Source organism: Hemiscyllium ocellatum, chromosome 7, assembly GCF_020745735.1.
Source record: "Hemiscyllium ocellatum isolate sHemOce1 chromosome 7, sHemOce1.pat.X.cur, whole genome shotgun sequence".
NCBI classification, from domain to species: domain Eukaryota; kingdom Metazoa; phylum Chordata; class Chondrichthyes; order Orectolobiformes; family Hemiscylliidae; genus Hemiscyllium; species Hemiscyllium ocellatum.
The window spans coordinates 106,544,813-106,561,914 of NC_083407.1; the positions used below are offsets into that span (position 1 = coordinate 106,544,813).

A 17,102-nucleotide genomic window follows, 5' to 3' on the forward strand; every position below is an offset into this window, starting at 1 on the left:
AGGGGAAATCACTGCAAGGCAATGGGAAAGTAATAGGACCCAGCCTCTTTCAGAGAGGGTAGCAGTTCCAGACTGGGCCAAATGGCCTCTTTTTTGCACTGTTTTACGTTTCCCATTCTGTGACTGGAGTAGTAAGACTCTGAGACAAGAACGGAATCAGAGGGGAGAAAAGGAAATGGGAAGAATAAATCAAGCACTCTTTAGATATTAGAAAACATAGTTTCTCATTATCAGAGAAGGAGAGAGACAGAAACAAAAACATATTGCCAGTCAAGTTTTTTTTCAGCAATTAACAATTTATTGCATTTGTTTTCAGCTGACTTAATTTACAACTTCTAGCTCAGGGCGACATGACAAATGAAATATTCAGAGCGGTTTGTAACATTTGCATCTTCACTGCATGCCAAGAGGAAAACAAGGGAAGGCAGAGCATCTTTTTATGTCTGCAGCCTCTCTCGTGTTCTCAACTGCTGTTATAACATATGAGGCATGACTGCCAGTGTGTGCACAGCAAGGTCCCACAGACAGACCTGTGATAATAACCAGGCCTATTCCATTATTTACTGATGATAGTTGAGGCGATAAGCATCAGCCTAGAGAAAACCCGTATTCCACCTAGTCACTCTCTCAGGCTGATCATTATCCATTCCTTTGTCTTTATCCTTGTCTCTCCTCCTATTTTTTACTCCTTAGCCCCTCCCCCAACTCTACCTTCAGCATTAAAGAAAACAACTTTTTCCCCAGCTACCATCAGCTTGGAAGAAAGGTGACTGGACCCGAAACGTTAACTCTGATTTCACTCCACAGATGCTGCCGGACCTGCTGAGCTTTCCCAGCAATTCCCGTTTTTGTTTCCAATGTACGGCATCCGCAGTTCTTTTGGTTTTTATCCCAGTTCCCGTGATTTGTTCCAGGCTGACATTGCCATGGTGTTCTGAGGTGTGCATTTCGAGTGCACCATCTCTCATGTGAGACTTCAGCCTCACTTGCCCTCTTTGGGTGCATCTTAAAACGGTCCATGCCTCTGTTTTGAAGATGAGCAGGCATGAGCTCCCCAGACATGATGATCTACTGGTACTATCACTGGGCTAGTAATCCAGACACCACAACCTCCAACAGCCCTCTCCTCACCAATGTTCCCAACCCAGGCTAATGTTCTGGAAACATGGGCTCATATCCCACCATAGCAGCTGATGAAATAAAAACGTCAGTCTCATGCCTTCAGCCCTCAATGTTGTGCCAACCTTTTATCCTACTCTAAGATCAAACTAATCTACGTACCCTAAGTTTTACTATCATCCAACGTCCCTAATGTATCTGACTCTACTACCGCTGCTGGCAATGCATTCCATGCACCCACCACCATCTGTACGTTCACTAATGTCCTGTAATGAAGGGAAGGAAATCTGGTGTCTCTAACTGGTCTGGACTACATGTAACTCCAGACCCACAGCAATGTGGTTGTCTCCTATGGGTGGTCGTAAACGCTGGCCCAGCCAGAGATGCTGACATGCCATTAACAAATTTTTAAAAAGATCCTGGCTGGCATTAATTACTAAAACAGACTACATCAGCCTTTGTTTTAATGTTCCTGTTGAAGCTTGTTTTGTGCAGATTGGCTGCACTGCTTCCTACTTTATAACAGAGACGACACTGCTAAGGTGGAGGAAGTTGTTAAAGAAATGCAAGTCTGTGGTGGTCAACTGGTCAGGTTTACTCGATCTGTCTCTCTCCGTTATTCTCAGATGTTTGAAGGGAACATGAACTACGACACTCCTGAGATCCGCCGCTTTGATCCTGTTCCTGCACGCTTTGTCCGAGTATACCCAGAGAGATGGTCCCCTGCTGGAATTGGGATGCGCTTTGAGCTGCAGGGCTGTGATTTAATGGGTAGGTGTATTTCCAAAAGTTTGTGTGCATGTGTGTCTCTACATGTTCCAGTGTCTCAGTCTATCTGTGTGTGTGTGTGTGTGTGTGTGTGTGTGTGTGTGTGTGTCTCTGTGTGTGTGCGTGTATGTCTGTTTCAGGGTGTGTGTGTATCTGTATGTGTGTGCGCATATCTGTGAGTGGCAGTGTGTGTGCCTGTGTGTGCATGTCTGTGCACGTGTGTGTGTGCATGTCTGTGTGTGTCAGTGCCTGTGTATGTTTATTTGTTGTGTGAATGCTTGAGTGTGCAAGTGTGTGTGCGCGTCTGTGTGTGTGTCAGTGTCTGTGTGCATGTGTCAGAGTGTGTGTGTGTGTGTGTGTGTGTGTGCATGTGTGTGCGCGTGTGTCACAGAGTGTATGTCTGTCTGTGTGTGTCTCTTTTGTCTTTACCAAAGCAACGGATCATTGTAATTTCCTAGTGGAGTAGCACTGCCAAGATATTTAGCCCCAGATTCCGTTTCGCAACTTTGACAGATTACATCTATGTGAGGTCTTGATTGATATCAGTCATGCATTCACAAACTTCCACTGACATTCATGTATTCTGACTCATTCATAGACTTGTTTACATTCACTCTCACCCACGCACGTCAATATTTTCACATGCACAATCTTCAGATGCACAATCTCACTCGCTCACTACAGTATTTGGAATCAAGTCATACCCATTCATTCCAGTGCTCAAACTAGTACACAATCTCCACACAATTTCACTCACCTGAGATTCACACTTGCGCACAATCACATTTGGTGACCAATTTGCACACTCCACCCTCAGTCTCTCAAGAACCACAGTTCTGTGCACAGAAAATGCTTGGAATTTATCAGGCCCGACAACTTGCTGACATGGAGCTGGCACTGAGTACTTCCAGCATCCTCTAGCCTATTTTTTTTAAAGATATCCGGCCTCAGTGCTAACACCAACAACTTTGCATTTGTATAGCACCTTCAAGTGCAGCAAACCAACGCAAGGCGTTACACGGGAGTGTTTCCAAACAAAGCTTGATGCCAAGCTGCGCAAAGTGATCTCTAAACATCTAACTAATGCTTCATCAAAGAGCTAGGGCTTGAGGAAATAGAGATAGAGAGATCTCAGTTGCTGGTTGACTTGCTGGTGCCTCCATGTGTGACCCCATGAACACACACACACACACACACACACACACACACACACACACACACACACACACACACACACACACACACACACACACACACACACACACACACACACACACACACACACACACACATGCAATAGTTCGGTCATACTTATGCCAAGAAATGTTGTGAAAAAATACTTTAAATTGTTAAATGATCCTGAACGAATAACCCAGATGTGGAGTTCAGCTTTTTGAAAAATGTAGAGACATCTCAAAGGGATTGTGTGAAACTAATCTCTTGACAGTTATATGGCGGAGATGGACTCGCAGAGCCAGAGTGTGTCTCGGGCTCTGCAATTTGTGTTTGCAGTTCAGCCGCCCCCTTATGAATTGGTAATTGTGATTTTCCTTTTCTTGAAATAAAGGCAGTTAATGCCTGGAGCTGTTCGCCAGATGTTTGGGAGGCATGGGGAAGTGCTTACTGAAACCACATCTCAAATGCTCAGCGTCTTTAGATGCTGATGCAGGAAGTTGTCAAGTGAGAGGATCTGTTCCCAATCAGCCTTGGAGGGTTAGAGTTAGATACTTCACAAACCAACCTCTCTCACTGCTATCCTGGCCACCACAGCCTGCTAGTTGGAATAGTACCATGAGTAGGCAAGGTTCCCCACAAGGACACTGCAATGGAGGGGGATCTTGTTCACTCGTTTACCGGGATGTCATAAGTCACCACAAGCAATGCAGGATGGTCTTGTGCTCTTGTTAAATTAGCCTTCAGTGTGAAAGGCCCAGACATCTGCTGGTGATTACAGTGCCCAATGCCTTTTGAGATTCCCAATGATAACTCTTCAGATCCTGGAATAATCTCTGCCTCCTCCAGCTTTCCCATTTTCATACTTTTTTGGTCTCTCATTAGTTCATATCTGCCGGCCTCCTCTCTCTTCCCTGCTTCCTTCCACCATCGCCCCCCCCCCCCCATCCCAAAGCCATCATCATGATTCCTCCAGTAATCAGCAAAGTATAGCTCTCCAGCCTCCTCCACATGGTGCTGATTAAGACGTAGATGGCAAGCTTTGTGGTGGAAAAATATCTCACTGGGTTTTTTTTTGTCCTCTCTATAATCATGATTGGACCTAAACTGAGACACTCCTCTCTGCTCTACAAAGAAGCACTGATGGAAGTATAATAACAGATTGCCAAGAATGTGACCAGAATGGAGAGTGCAATTATCGTACAAGATGGAAAAGGCTGGGTGCTCTTTTTTCTGATGCAAGGCTTTTGATGACTAGGTAGAGCGGTTCAAAATTATGAAGGGGTTTGATTGGGTTGACTTGGAGAAGACCTTTCCATTTATGAAGGAGACCAGTATGAGGATCACAATATCGTGTGGTTAGAGTGGCGTTGGAATATGGAATCCACTGCCATGGGAGATGATGAAATGGGAAACCTCAGAGCCTTTAAAACATACTTGGACGCACACTTGTAACATTCAGTGCTATGGCCCTGCTGTGGGTGAAGTGGGACTAGCTGGATTGCAGTGTATGTGTGGCGGTACAGACTTGATAGGCCAAAGAAACTCTTCTGTCGTGTTGCTTCTAAAAATAGGAGAAAGTGAGGACTGCAGATGCTGGAGATCAGAGTCGAGAGCATGGCACTGGAAAAGCACAGCAGGTCAGGCAGCATCTGAGGAGCAGGAGAATCAACATTCCTGGCATAAGCCCTTCATCAGGAAGCCCTGCATTCCTGATGAAGGGCGTATGCCTGAAATGTCGATTCTCCTGCTCCACGGATGCTGCCTGACCTGCTGTGTTTTTCCTGCGCCACACTCTAGATGGATGTGCAATCTACTGTCACAACAAACTATGAAAACCACTTCCACGGGGAGTTGAGTTTGAGGTGAAGCTAGATGATCACATGAGGGAGATGAGAATAAAGGGATTTGCCAATGGTGTGATGTGGAGAGAGAAAGGTCAATGCTCATGTGGGGAATAGACACTGACAAGGGCCTGTTGAGCTATTTCTGACTTGTACGTTCCAGGCATTTCCTCTGTCTGAAGTCCCCACGTTGGTGCCAATTACTGACAATACAACTGTGAGGTGACAAGTGACATGCTACCTTCCAATGCATTCAGCTACACATGTCTCCTCATCTCTACTTCCTGTTGATCAGGGTGATGGGTTTCCATGGTATTTAAAGAGAGACCAGCATTTAAAGATGTTTCAGAATCTCAGACATCCCAAAGCACGCTACAAACAAGAGACTACTTTGTGTCGTGCACTGGTTGTTCTAATTTGGAACCTGTTGCCAGTTGTCCTGTTGAGATACAGACCCTTTGTCTCTTGAGAGTTTAAGCTGTACATTCCAGCACAGCTTCTCAGGGCTCAGCAAGCCAACCAGAAACTGGGGAAAAAAATACTCGCAATCATTTTGTTTTAATTAATTTGTTAGTCAGGACCTTGACTATTCACAATGGATGCTGTCAATCAGCTTAATGCAGAAGCTGAACTCCAGCAGTGGGTTATGGGGCTATGCTTTGGTTAAAATATGGGGACTTAATTAGTGTCAACAGCATTACGGACTATTGAACAAAGAGCTATTCCCTATGTTTCTTAAATGTGCTTCACTCATGGAAATACAAGGCATTATTTCTTACTGTTCAGGACAATGTCCAATTTATAATTTGAGTTCATATCTTGTGTTCCGTAAATTCAGAAGGAAGTTTAGTTTCTTTTGAGTGCCCCTACGTTTTGGCACTGAAAAGTCTCGAGGTGGCTGTTGGGCATACACATTTTGATGAGGATTTAAACCTTTGAGGTGAACAGTTCAGTGCATTAAGAAAAAAAGGGAGAGGAATTAATCATGCTTCTGCTTAGTGACAGGGGTCCAATGACATAAGAGAGAGGCAGAACAATCCAAAAGATCAGTCGGTTTGGGTGTGTTGTATGCCAGAGTGTGAAAGGTTGTAGATATATTGGATTGAATGAACTCATGTGGTTGCTCAAAAGTTAATATTACTATGAGTTTAGTTTGTAGTTTGATTTAAGCGTTTTGGAAGAGATTCTAGCAGAAGGTAGAAAGCATCTTGTGACTGCACAGAAGTTTTCTAAAAGGAAACTGAAAGCAGCTGTACCAGTCTGAATCTGAGCAAGGAGCCGTGCTGAGGAGATAGTGGTAACTCTTCACTGAAGTTGGATGTTTGCTGGGATGCAAGATGTAGTGTGAATTTGATATCTGTTGATCTCTCTTCTTCTGATATCTGTAATGAAATCTTTCCAACTTCATTTTGTCTCGTGTAATGTTGTTCCTGTTTATCTGGTGTAATAAATGCTTTATTCTTTGCATTAAAAGTACAATGATGGACGCATGTGAATGCATTCAGCAACTTACCACCATGGTTCTAAAAAAAACGTCAAGTTAAGATCTAACAATGAGGTTTCATTCTAAGATCTGGTGTTAGCAGAGGGTGGGATCATAAGACTCACCACTTTCGAAACCACACAATAGCCTAAAATGTTTCATGGGCAATTGAGCAATGTTTGAAGCATAACAGAGACAATTCACCAACCAATCTGTGCTTGGTAAGATCCCAATAAGATAAGGGCCAGATTATCTGTGGTGGCGATGTCGGTTGAGGGATGTATATTGGCCAGGACATTAACGAAGAGCTCTCCTGTTTTTGGTATTATGATGTGGAATCTTTCACACCAGCCTGAGAAAGTTGGCATATGCCTCATTTTCCTGGCTCACCTCCTGAAAACGCAGCAATCCCTCAGTACTGCATCAAAGCGTCAGCCTGGATTATGTCCTCTTTCAATCAACTAGTGCTTTCTGCTTTCTGTCCCATTACTTTATTAGGAGGTGCAATGTGTGTTACTGAACCCAGATCAATTGGATCAGATATTCTGGGAAACTGGCAGGAGATTGCTTTTAGCGGTGATTTAATGCAAAGCCTTTGAGGAATTTTAAAAAGCTATTGTGATCAAGAAATGATTTGTTATAGTCAAGTTTTGAAAGTGTGCCAAGTTGGATCAAGAAAGAAAGAGATTCATTCATTTTTTATAATAACTTGGTTCCAATGTAGAACAGTAAACATTATCCAGAGTACTAATTGATCTGTTTATTCTGCCTTCCCTTCATGCCTTGAAGTAGAAATTCAGGCCAGACACCATTTTTGAAAAAAATAAATTCTTTAGATATTTTTACAGTGCTCATTGTATTTTAAATTGGTCACAGATTTCAGTGTATTTGTTTGTGTATATGTGTATGTGTGCATTTGGAGTAATTGCTTCCTAATAACATTTACAATTATGAAGGTCTATTTTCATAACTGGCAAATTTGTATGGAGCAGATTTGCACTAATCTCGCTCAGTTGCAAAGGGAAGATAATTTGTCAATCTGTCGGGGAGTAGTTTATAATGTAATTAATTATAAGATCCAGGCAAGGTTTATGTAAAATGCATTCGCAGAAAGGTTAATCAAAATGAGAAATCCTGGACTGAGTTGTCAAGCAGTGATGCATTGAAGTACATATTCTTCCAATTACATAATCTCCTCCAGTGTTACAACCCTCTGAGATCTCTCTAGCCCATCTCCTACTTCCATAGCCCCAACATTCATAGGCGTGTCTTGAAGTGCCGAGGCCCCAAAGTTCTAGACTTCCTTTCCAAAACCCCTCTTTTCTCCAGTAAGAAGCCCCATAACACCTACCTGTTTGATCAAGCTTTTTGCCTGTCTGGATATCTTATGTTCAGTCTCAAACTTTGTCTGGTAACACACCTGTGAAATGGCTTGAGATATTCTGCTCCATCAAAGGTGTTACAGAAATGCAAGTTGGTGTGGAATTGCAGACTGTACTTCCATTCCCGGTCACTCACTTCACCTCGTATCCTTTCGTTATCCAATTTTCAGCAAGACTAATTCACTGGGTGTGAACCACAGTGAGGACATGATGAGCCTTTATTGTACTGCAATTTCTAACCCTCTTCTCGAGCACATCGCATGTCCTCAGTACACGCTGTCTCATCAGGTTTTGCGCTTTGAAAAGTGATATAATTCTAAATTACCAACTTGTTCTGCAACCTCACCTGAACTGCTTTGTTCTTCCAGCAACCACCACATCTGCTGCAACTGTTGCCTCAACACAGTGGGTCGGAGAGAATGTCACAGAGGCTCCGTGCGCCAGTGGGGGTGACCCATCCTGCGTGACAATTGGTAAGTTCATGAGAATGCAGCAGTAATATCACCCCTGCCCCTCATTTGTTACAGATTTAATGATTTTTCAGCCATTCTCAAGAGAGGCAGGAATGAATAAAGGAAATAAATCGAGGGATGTAGTTCTCTCACGGTTAAATTGTTTTTTTCCTGCTGCAGTCTACAGAAATGGGTTTTTTTTTAAGTTAGAGTGGACCAATAATGCAGAGAAACACTGGATAGATAATACAGAGAAACACTGGCCAAAAGTTGAGTGAAACTTTGGATTGTAATTGAGAGAAAGATGGTCAGGAATCAAGAGAAACATTGGCCACTAAACCAGAGAAAACTGGGTCAATAATGCAGTGGAACACTGGGCCAGAGGAATATGACCCCAAAATGCCAGCAAATCCAAATAGCCCTTGGGGCAGTAATGTAGCAAATGTAGAAGAATTTTTGTTCAAAAATATTGCCAATGAAAAAAATGATTAAAGATCCAGAAATACTCTTGCATCAAAGTACACAAACATAGTCTCCATAGTTCAATTTGGAGAATTAAAGACCCAAGCACATCATTCATTTTTACATCCCGAATAAGACTTAGGTGCAGGATTTAATCACATTTGGAAAAGAAAGGGCCTATAGTCAGCATAGCTTTATGCGGGGGAGGTCTTGTCTCACAAATTTGATTGAGTTTTTTTGAGGACGTGACAAAGAGGCTTTTAGATAGACCCACAAATAGGCAAAGATTAGAGGGATACTGGCTACGTGCAGGCAGATAGCATTGTTTAGAATGGCATCATGGTCAGCATAAACATGATGGGCTGATGGTCCTGGTTTCTGAACTGTACTTTACTAGATACTCAAGTCAAGTGATCTCATGCCAAATGCGAGTTTGCATTTTTCTGCATGGCAACCTTGAACTCAGCAGATGGCCTTTGCTTAGAATACCAGAATCACCAGTTTTAAATCAAGTAACTAAAAACTAAGATAGTATGTTCTGACTGGTTATCAAATAAATCCCAGTGGTCAGTGTCCAAAAGACCAGCTTTGACCTTCTTCAGAATTGCACCTGGTTGTATAACAGTAAAAGCCCACTTGGAAGTAGACAGGACAATCAAGCTTGTAGATTCAAATAAAAGCATCAAAAGTCCTTTCCCCACTCACCTGAGAAAATCTGGAGTTTTCGATTAGAAATGAATTCCCCTGAAGTTGTGAGGAGCACCCTTGCTCTCAAGAGTAATGCACTTTCTGGCCACTGAGGGCAGTGTTTCATCTCTGTGCATGAGGTAGGGATAGGGGACGTCTGTACCTTCTCAACCCCTCCCCCCAACAAGGAAGCTGGGGCATTGGGTGGGGGGGCGGGGAGGTTTTGCCTGAGGTAAATTTTACTGTTGGGAGGTGGGGTAGGGTAGGGTTGGGTTGGACTGTGAGATTATGGCTCGCTGGGGGGAATGGGAAAATGCAACCCTCCTGCTTTTGGCCCCACACAAAATGCTAGAAAACCAATTACCGGCAGTAACCACACCTCTCATCTCATCTTCCCGCAATCTCTTCCACACAGCCCTGGGCCTTAAGCTTACTGAAAGCCACCTACTTCTGGGTTAATTGCGATAAGTTTTGTGTCAGCCTGCTCTGGATAGGTGGGTCACCACGTACAACAGGTGATTGAGGGTTGGAACCTCAGATTTTAATGGCTAATTGAATTTAATAGCTCAGGGACCGCAGTAGCTGGCTTTGCCATGTGAACACTAGTCAGCTGAGCTGCAAACAGAGTGAAACAAGGTTAGTCAGGTCTTGCTATTAAGGTTGTCCAATGCCCTGTAATCATGGCATTCCTGGGGTTGTCATCACCCAGATACTATCGCCTGTTCCCTTCCCACCTGCTGCAAATCCCAGGGCCAGGGTCCCTGAGGATCCGTAACAAATGCCTGTACAAGTAAAATGGTTCTCCAAAAGAAGATATGTGCGGTTCTGGTTGCTTTGCTTTGGAAAGGATATTATTAAGTTGGAGAAGGTTCAGAAAAGATTTACCAGGACATTGCCAGGATGCAGAGTTTGAATTATAAATAGGCTGGGGCTTTTTTCATTGGCGCATAGGAGGTTGAAGAGTGACCTCATAGAGGTTTATTAAATCATGAAGGGCATAGATTAGACAAATAGGAAATGTTTCTTTTTCCCTAAAGTGGGGGAATTCAAAACTGGGAGGGCATATTTTAAAGGCGAGAGGAGAAAGGTATAAAAAGGACATGAGGGCAACATTTTTACACAAGAGAGTGGTTTGTGTGAGGAATGAGGTGCCAGAGGAAGTGATGGATGCAGGATTAAAAGATATTTGGAAAATACATAAATAGAAAGAGTTTCGAGGGATATGCGCCAAACACAGGCAAGTGAGACTAATTTGGTTTGGGAACGGTTAGACCAAAGGGTCTGTTTCCGTGTTGTGTGACTTTACAACTGGATGACTAAGAGTAGTGGTGTGGAAGAGAAAAAAAAATTACAGAGTTAGGAAGCAGGTTGGGTTGTTTGATCAATTAAAAATAAATCCAAAAAACACTGTGTGTGGTGAAGGTGCAATAGTCCCATTCCCTCAGAGAGAGGCAGCTGGTGATGGTGTCGGTTTAATCTGAGAGTCATCACACCTCAGGTGAGGGTGGAGATTAAGAAAGAAAGTTTTTGATGGTAACTTCAGCCAGTGCAGGAACGGAACCCACATTGTTAGCATCACTCTGTGTTACAGACTGGCCACCCAGCCAACTGACCTAAACACTCCTTTAGTGCACGGCCCCTGCACATTCCATCATGAGCAAGTCTTAGTATGAATGTTTGCCTGTCACGTTTTATTCTGGCTAGTTGTCAGAGCTAGAGGTGCCCTCCACTGCAAAGTTGTTGGTTCATCTCCTTCGAGGCATTTTGTTTCCCTCTGCGCCAACTCCATTTCTTGCCACTCCCCCAGCTCGAGATCACTCAAGTCCAGCATCTCCTACCTCCACGCCCTTTCTGTCCCCCACTTCATCTTCTACCTCAGTGTCACCTGGACTCTCTCTCTCTCTTTGGTCACACATTTCTGTGAGAATTGTTTCTCAATTTTACTATGTATCTATCTCACCTCCCTTCTCCCAATCTTCATTGATTTCTCCCTGTTCTCCCCCTCTCCTCTCCGTGCAAGTGGCTAGGAAGTATTTTATTGGCTTGTGTGCAATGCATCATCTTGGGCCCTGTTTTTTGTAAGTCAGACCTGTACGTGAGACTTAAAATAACTCTTGATCATTGACTGCACATTTAAGTCAAATCATAAAATTGCAGGAAAAGTATTTGAAAATAGGCAGGCAATGCACATATTAAAGCTATTAAGAAAGAAACGTTGACTGAACGGATGCACTTATATTTGAAAAAAATAAATTTCACTTGAACTCTGTTTTACAGCTTTAACCACGAAGAGATTATATTTGTTTTTCCTAAGTGTCTTTGCAAGGTTTTGTACTTGATTAGGGGACCTTAAGACATTTTGCTGAGCACACGATTCTGTGTGACAAGGTCTAATTCATTCCCATTTTATTTCGGAATTAATCATCAAACCATGAGTAGTTAATCCGTGAGGAAGGGGATGGTTATTATCAACTGCTTGCATGTTTCTTGTCACAGCTAATTGTGAGGTGACTATTTTCCTAATCTTGGCCATGTGGTTCTGAAAGAGCGGGATATGGCCACAGCCACTGCACTCCCACTGCAAAGAAACCCCATAAATGTGGCGGGTGTGAAAATGCTTTTTGTCTGTGCCTAGAGCTAAGATGCATAGTTAGATTGGTAGATTGAGCTTTAAATCTCCAGTTGGCTGCATTCTATCTGACCTGAGAATGCTTCAAATAGACACTGGAGACCAAACCTGTGTCTCCAGGGTGAGCCATCTCCCTGTGCGACAGATCCACCTAGCCTGGAAGGGACCTGTTTCACCCAGTTTTGTGATCCCAGAAAGAAATTCTGGGTGGTCACAGGGGGCAGGTGTGTACCAAGGTGCCCTGGTTAGGAAGTCTGTGTAGGTTATTTGCTGTTTCACCTACATCTCCCCCTGCCATTTCCCTACCATCTCATGCAGCCCCCATCATTCTCCATTCCAATTTGTGCCATACCCACACCATCACCATCACCCATACATCCAATGCTACCTCCATAGCCAGTAGCTGCATGGGCAGATCTCAGAAGCCGTGATGTGATGGAAAAAAACACTTTTCACAATCTAACAGAGTCCGCACGACGATACACTTAATAGGGGGAGGAACAAAACTCCTATTTATGTCAACCATTCAAGCTTTTCAATCCCCTGAGGTGGTTAATCTCTTATAAAGATAAACACACTCTATTCAGACCTCACATCAAAAACAGCTAATTCTTTAATGCCTTATTAAATTCTCAATCAAACTGTGAATCTAGAATCTCCTGCTGTGATAATTATAGCATTTGAAACTCAGCCAAGCATTTGTAATGACAATAATAATAATAATAATAATCACCCTTGTTGAATTGAAACCCAGAGCACTTTTGAAACTGAACAACTAGATGGCAGTGTAGTTCCTAACCTACACAGCTAGTGTGTCAACCCCATCAGTCTGTAAGATGTCTTTTTTACTCTCACTGACCGTTTCAACCTATTTTTCTGCAATATTTAGAATTGACACATTTAAGAGAGTTCAAATGTTCTAAATAGATGGATGTTACCCTTCAAAGTGCATCAATTCATGACACCAGTGTCATAGGTATAACCAAAATCAGTTACATTTGAACTCATCGCTAAGTTCCAATGGCCCTGGTCAGTTCCCATCTGTCTGAGTCCATTCCCCTGCAACAAAGTGACACACATGCTCGTATACACGCACACGCACACACATACACACACACACACACACACACACACACACACACACACACACACATCTCCTCCTGCAGAGACCCCAAAATGCTGCCCCCACATTTTATGAAAAATGGTCTGCATGTTGCAGTTAATGTCATGTACACGTGCACAGAATGTCCATCACAGAAACATGCCACCCAGTCCTACTATTTATGCTCTACAAAAGAGACTCCTCCCACTCTACTTCATCTTGCCTTATCATAATCACACCTAACCTGCTTCTTGTATTTATCTCCCATAAATAGACACCAATGCTAGTCACCTTATAGAGTTGTTGAGTCATACAGCATGGAAACAAACCTTCCAGTCCAAACAGTCTATGCCAATCGTAATCCCAAACTAAACTAGTCCCACCTGCATGCGCTTGGTCCATATCCCTCCAAACCTTTCCTGTTCATGCACTTATCCCAATGTCGTTTAAACATTGTAACTGTACCTGCATCCACCACTTCTTCTGGAAGTTCATTCCACATGTGAACCCCTCTCTGTGTAAAAAGGCTACCCTTGTGCCTTTCTTAAATCTTTCTCCTCTCACCTTAAAAATATGTTCTCAATCTTGAAATGCCCCACCTTAAGGGAAAGACACCTGCCAATCACCTTATCTATCCCCCTCAATATTTTATAAACCTCTCTAAGGTCACCTTTCAGCCTCCTACACTCCAGTGAAACATGTCGCAGCCTATCCATCCTTTCTTTATAACTCAAACCTTCCTATGCTGGCAAGATCCTGGTAACTCTCTTCTGAAACCTCTCCAGCTTAATAATATCCTTCCTATAACTGGGTGACCAGAACTGGACACAGTACTCCAGAACAGGCCTCACCAATGTCCTAGACAACATTAACATAATGTCTCAACTCCTGTGCTCAAAGGTCTGAGCAATGAAGGCAAGTGCGCTAAACACCTTCTTAACCACTCTGTCTATATCTGACGCAAACTTCAAAGAACTATGTGCCTGAACCCTCAGATCTACAACAGTGCCCAAGGTCCTTCTAGCTTCTGTAGTTCTGTGTTTTGCCTTGTTGTACACTTTGTGAGAGAGGGGTGAGGCCGTTTGGTCTCCTGGTTATCAATAAGATTGTCTGCCATGGATGTCTCGCTTGTCTGACTGCAATGTGGTGGAAGAAGAGAGGGACAGAAATGAGACAGAATGAATGACTGAGCATGTCCCCACTTGGGAAATTTGTTCCTGGCTTTCTAGAAATCCCGACCAGCATCGAAGGCTTCAACTGCAGTTTCGGGGACTCACGTGACAACGAGCTCTGCGGATGGACACATGACCCGTCAGCTGCGTTCAGGTGGACGGTCCATTCTGGCAGCTCCAAGTTTGAAGATGTCGGACAGAACCAGGACCACAACACAGGTCAGCCAATGTAGGGTGACGTAAAATTGAGGTGTTGGCAATCTTCCCCTGCAGTTCCAGTCTTCTGCCTGTAGGAGGCACAGCTCAGTTCAGTTTTCTGTTTGTGGACACTTGCCCTCCGACCTCACCTGAGGTTGACATTCTTAAAGTTAGTGCTGATTAAAGATACACTGGAAGTCTGTCTGAATTATTCTCCCCCCCCCCCCCACCAACAAGTCTAAAGGTGCTGAGCCCAATCTCCATGCTCCTACCCCGACTCAATCACAGGCCGACTGACATGTTGAACCTGGGGCTGGAGAACTGTTTTCAAATCCCATCGTCCACTTACTCCCCACCACCTCATTAACTCGCCAAGACTACTGTGCTGCTCCAGTTCTGGGCCCTGATGTTTGTGGCCACAGATTGACAGCTATGGCTTAATCAGCCTGGGCTGAAATTCTGGAATTGCCTCCCTAAACCTCCCCACCTCTCTTAACATCCTACTTAAAACCTGCCTCCTTGACCGAGCTTCTGGTCACATGTCCTTATCCCTCTTTATGTCATTTGGTGTCAAAATTTGCTTTGATTACACTCCTGTGAAGTGTCTTGGTATATCTTGGGTGGTTCAGAGGTTAGCACTGCTCTCTCACAGCGCCAGGAGCCTGTGTTCAATTCCAGCCTTGGGCAACAGTCTGTGTGGAGTTTGCGAGTTCTCCCCGTGTCTGCATGGGTTTCCTCCCACAGTCCAAAGCTGTGCAGGTTATGTGGATTGGCCATGCTAAATTGCCCATAATATCCAGGGATGTGCAAGCTGGGTTGGTTAGCCATGGGAAATGCAAGGTTACAGGGAGAGGGTGGAACGTTCTTCAGAGGGCAGGTGTGAACTCAGTGGGCCGAATGGCCTCTTTCCACACTGTCGTGTTTCTATGATGATGATCCCACAAAACAGAAGGCACGAGGTGGCCAGAAGTTGTTGCTGAGTCTCACAACTTGAACAAAACAGTGATACTTCCCTTTCTAGGGACAGCTAGGACTTAAACCAGAAGGTGTCAATATCCACCATATCTCACACTTCAAGTCTCCCAACTGGCATCAGGGGCGAAGCTATCAAACAAAGGTTAAGCACCTCTGTCGAGGGACGGAGAAGAGTTTTATGAATCAGACAGCCAATGTCTCCTGTGGCTGTCGTGAGCAGTTCACTTATGGCTGGTGGCTTTTTCAGTAATGACACAGAGCAGCTCCTGACACTCCAGGGAGCACAATAGGAAGAAGCTAAAAACAGATTTGTTTAATATGTACACAAAATACACACATGCAAATGCTAAGGGCATAAAACTATATTGCATAAACTGTGCAAGTGAGCCTCAGTCATACAGTCTCCATCACTCTCCGTTTGTCTGGGAAAGTGGGATGCCATGACAAACTATAAGCTAGGAGTGCCTGAGTGAGCAGGACACTTACAGGCCTGTAACTGAAGTTCCAGAAATATGCCTAACCAGAGTTGGCACCCCTTGGACAAATTGGCTCACTTTGCTGGTGTACTTTCTATCATCTGATTGGTTGACCAACACAGCTTTATGTTTCTGGAGGTTTGAGAGAGAGAGAGCGCATTGGGGCCAAATGACATTGGTCAGAGTCAACCTGGGAGAGAGTCTCCATTCTCAGGAACTTTTTTTGTCTCTCTTTTTCCTTAGGTAAATGGAATTACCTGCACTTTGAAGCCACCAAGATGGCTGAAGGACAGCGTGCCAGGCTGCTTAGTCCCATGGTGCCACCCATTAACAGCCACCGTTGCATGGTGTTCTGGTACCGGATGCGTGGTGCTAATGTTGGCACCTTACGGGTGCTGCTGAGGAAGAAGACCAATGATGTGATGCTGTGGTCATTAAGGGGAGATCAGGGGGACAAGTGGAAAGAGGGCAAGATCATCCTACCAGGATACAACGATGATTATCAGGTAACTCGCCACCTATGTCGCAGCTACAGAACGACAGCAGTTGCTTTCTGCTTCGAGACTCTGTGTGTTTTCCTCTCTCTCTCTCTCTCCCGCTCTCTGATGCAGCATTCTCCTCTCTACCCCTCTGTGCTTAGGTCATAATCGAAGGCATCGCAGGAAGTGATGCGAGTGAGGACCTGGCGGTTGATGATATCGCCATAGCATCACACATGTCTCTTGACCAATGTATACGTAAGTACCACACCCTTGATGTTAGCAGGAGTTTGGTGGAATGTGGTGGAATCAGATGTGGAGTTAGGTTGAGGAGAAGCCAAGAAAACAGTTGCAAGATTTCGAAGAGTATGAGCTGCAAGCTAACTTGTTCCTCTATTCAGGTTATGTATGACCCAGGACTAACACATTCTTCATCACGCTCCCTGTCCTTGTCTCATCTGCACTAGCTTCTGAGATCATTCTCAGGAGCCCGACATCATCGAATCAAATTGGCAGCTGTCTCACACACCACCTTTTGCCTTCTCTTCATCTCCATGCTAGGTGATCAAGTGTGACCTTTGGGAAGAGGGTGACATAACATTGCAGGCGTCTGGGTGGTGCTGTGTTGACCTGAATGGCATTAGATGTATGTAGGGCAGAGGATAGATTGCAGGGTCTCCTACATGGATGACATGGTGGCT

The 17,102-nt window shown here is 44.1% G+C and overlaps 1 protein-coding gene across 4 annotated transcripts in view; it reads left to right on the top strand.

Annotated features, from left to right (window-relative positions):
• The window catches only part of LOC132817260 (neuropilin-2-like), a 103,843-nt gene that overhangs the window by 62,139 nt on the left and 24,602 nt on the right, over positions 1 to 17,102 (top strand). For all 4 annotated transcript variants that reach the window (XM_060827631.1, XM_060827630.1, XM_060827629.1 and 1 more), the window contains 5 exons: positions 1,746 to 1,890; positions 8,138 to 8,242; positions 14,331 to 14,492; positions 16,166 to 16,428; positions 16,563 to 16,659. In XM_060827631.1, the coding sequence (XP_060683614.1) occupies positions 1,746 to 1,890; positions 8,138 to 8,242; positions 14,331 to 14,492; positions 16,166 to 16,428; positions 16,563 to 16,659 (772 nt within the window). The remainder of the gene's footprint in view (positions 1 to 1,745; positions 1,891 to 8,137; positions 8,243 to 14,330; positions 14,493 to 16,165; positions 16,429 to 16,562; positions 16,660 to 17,102) is intronic.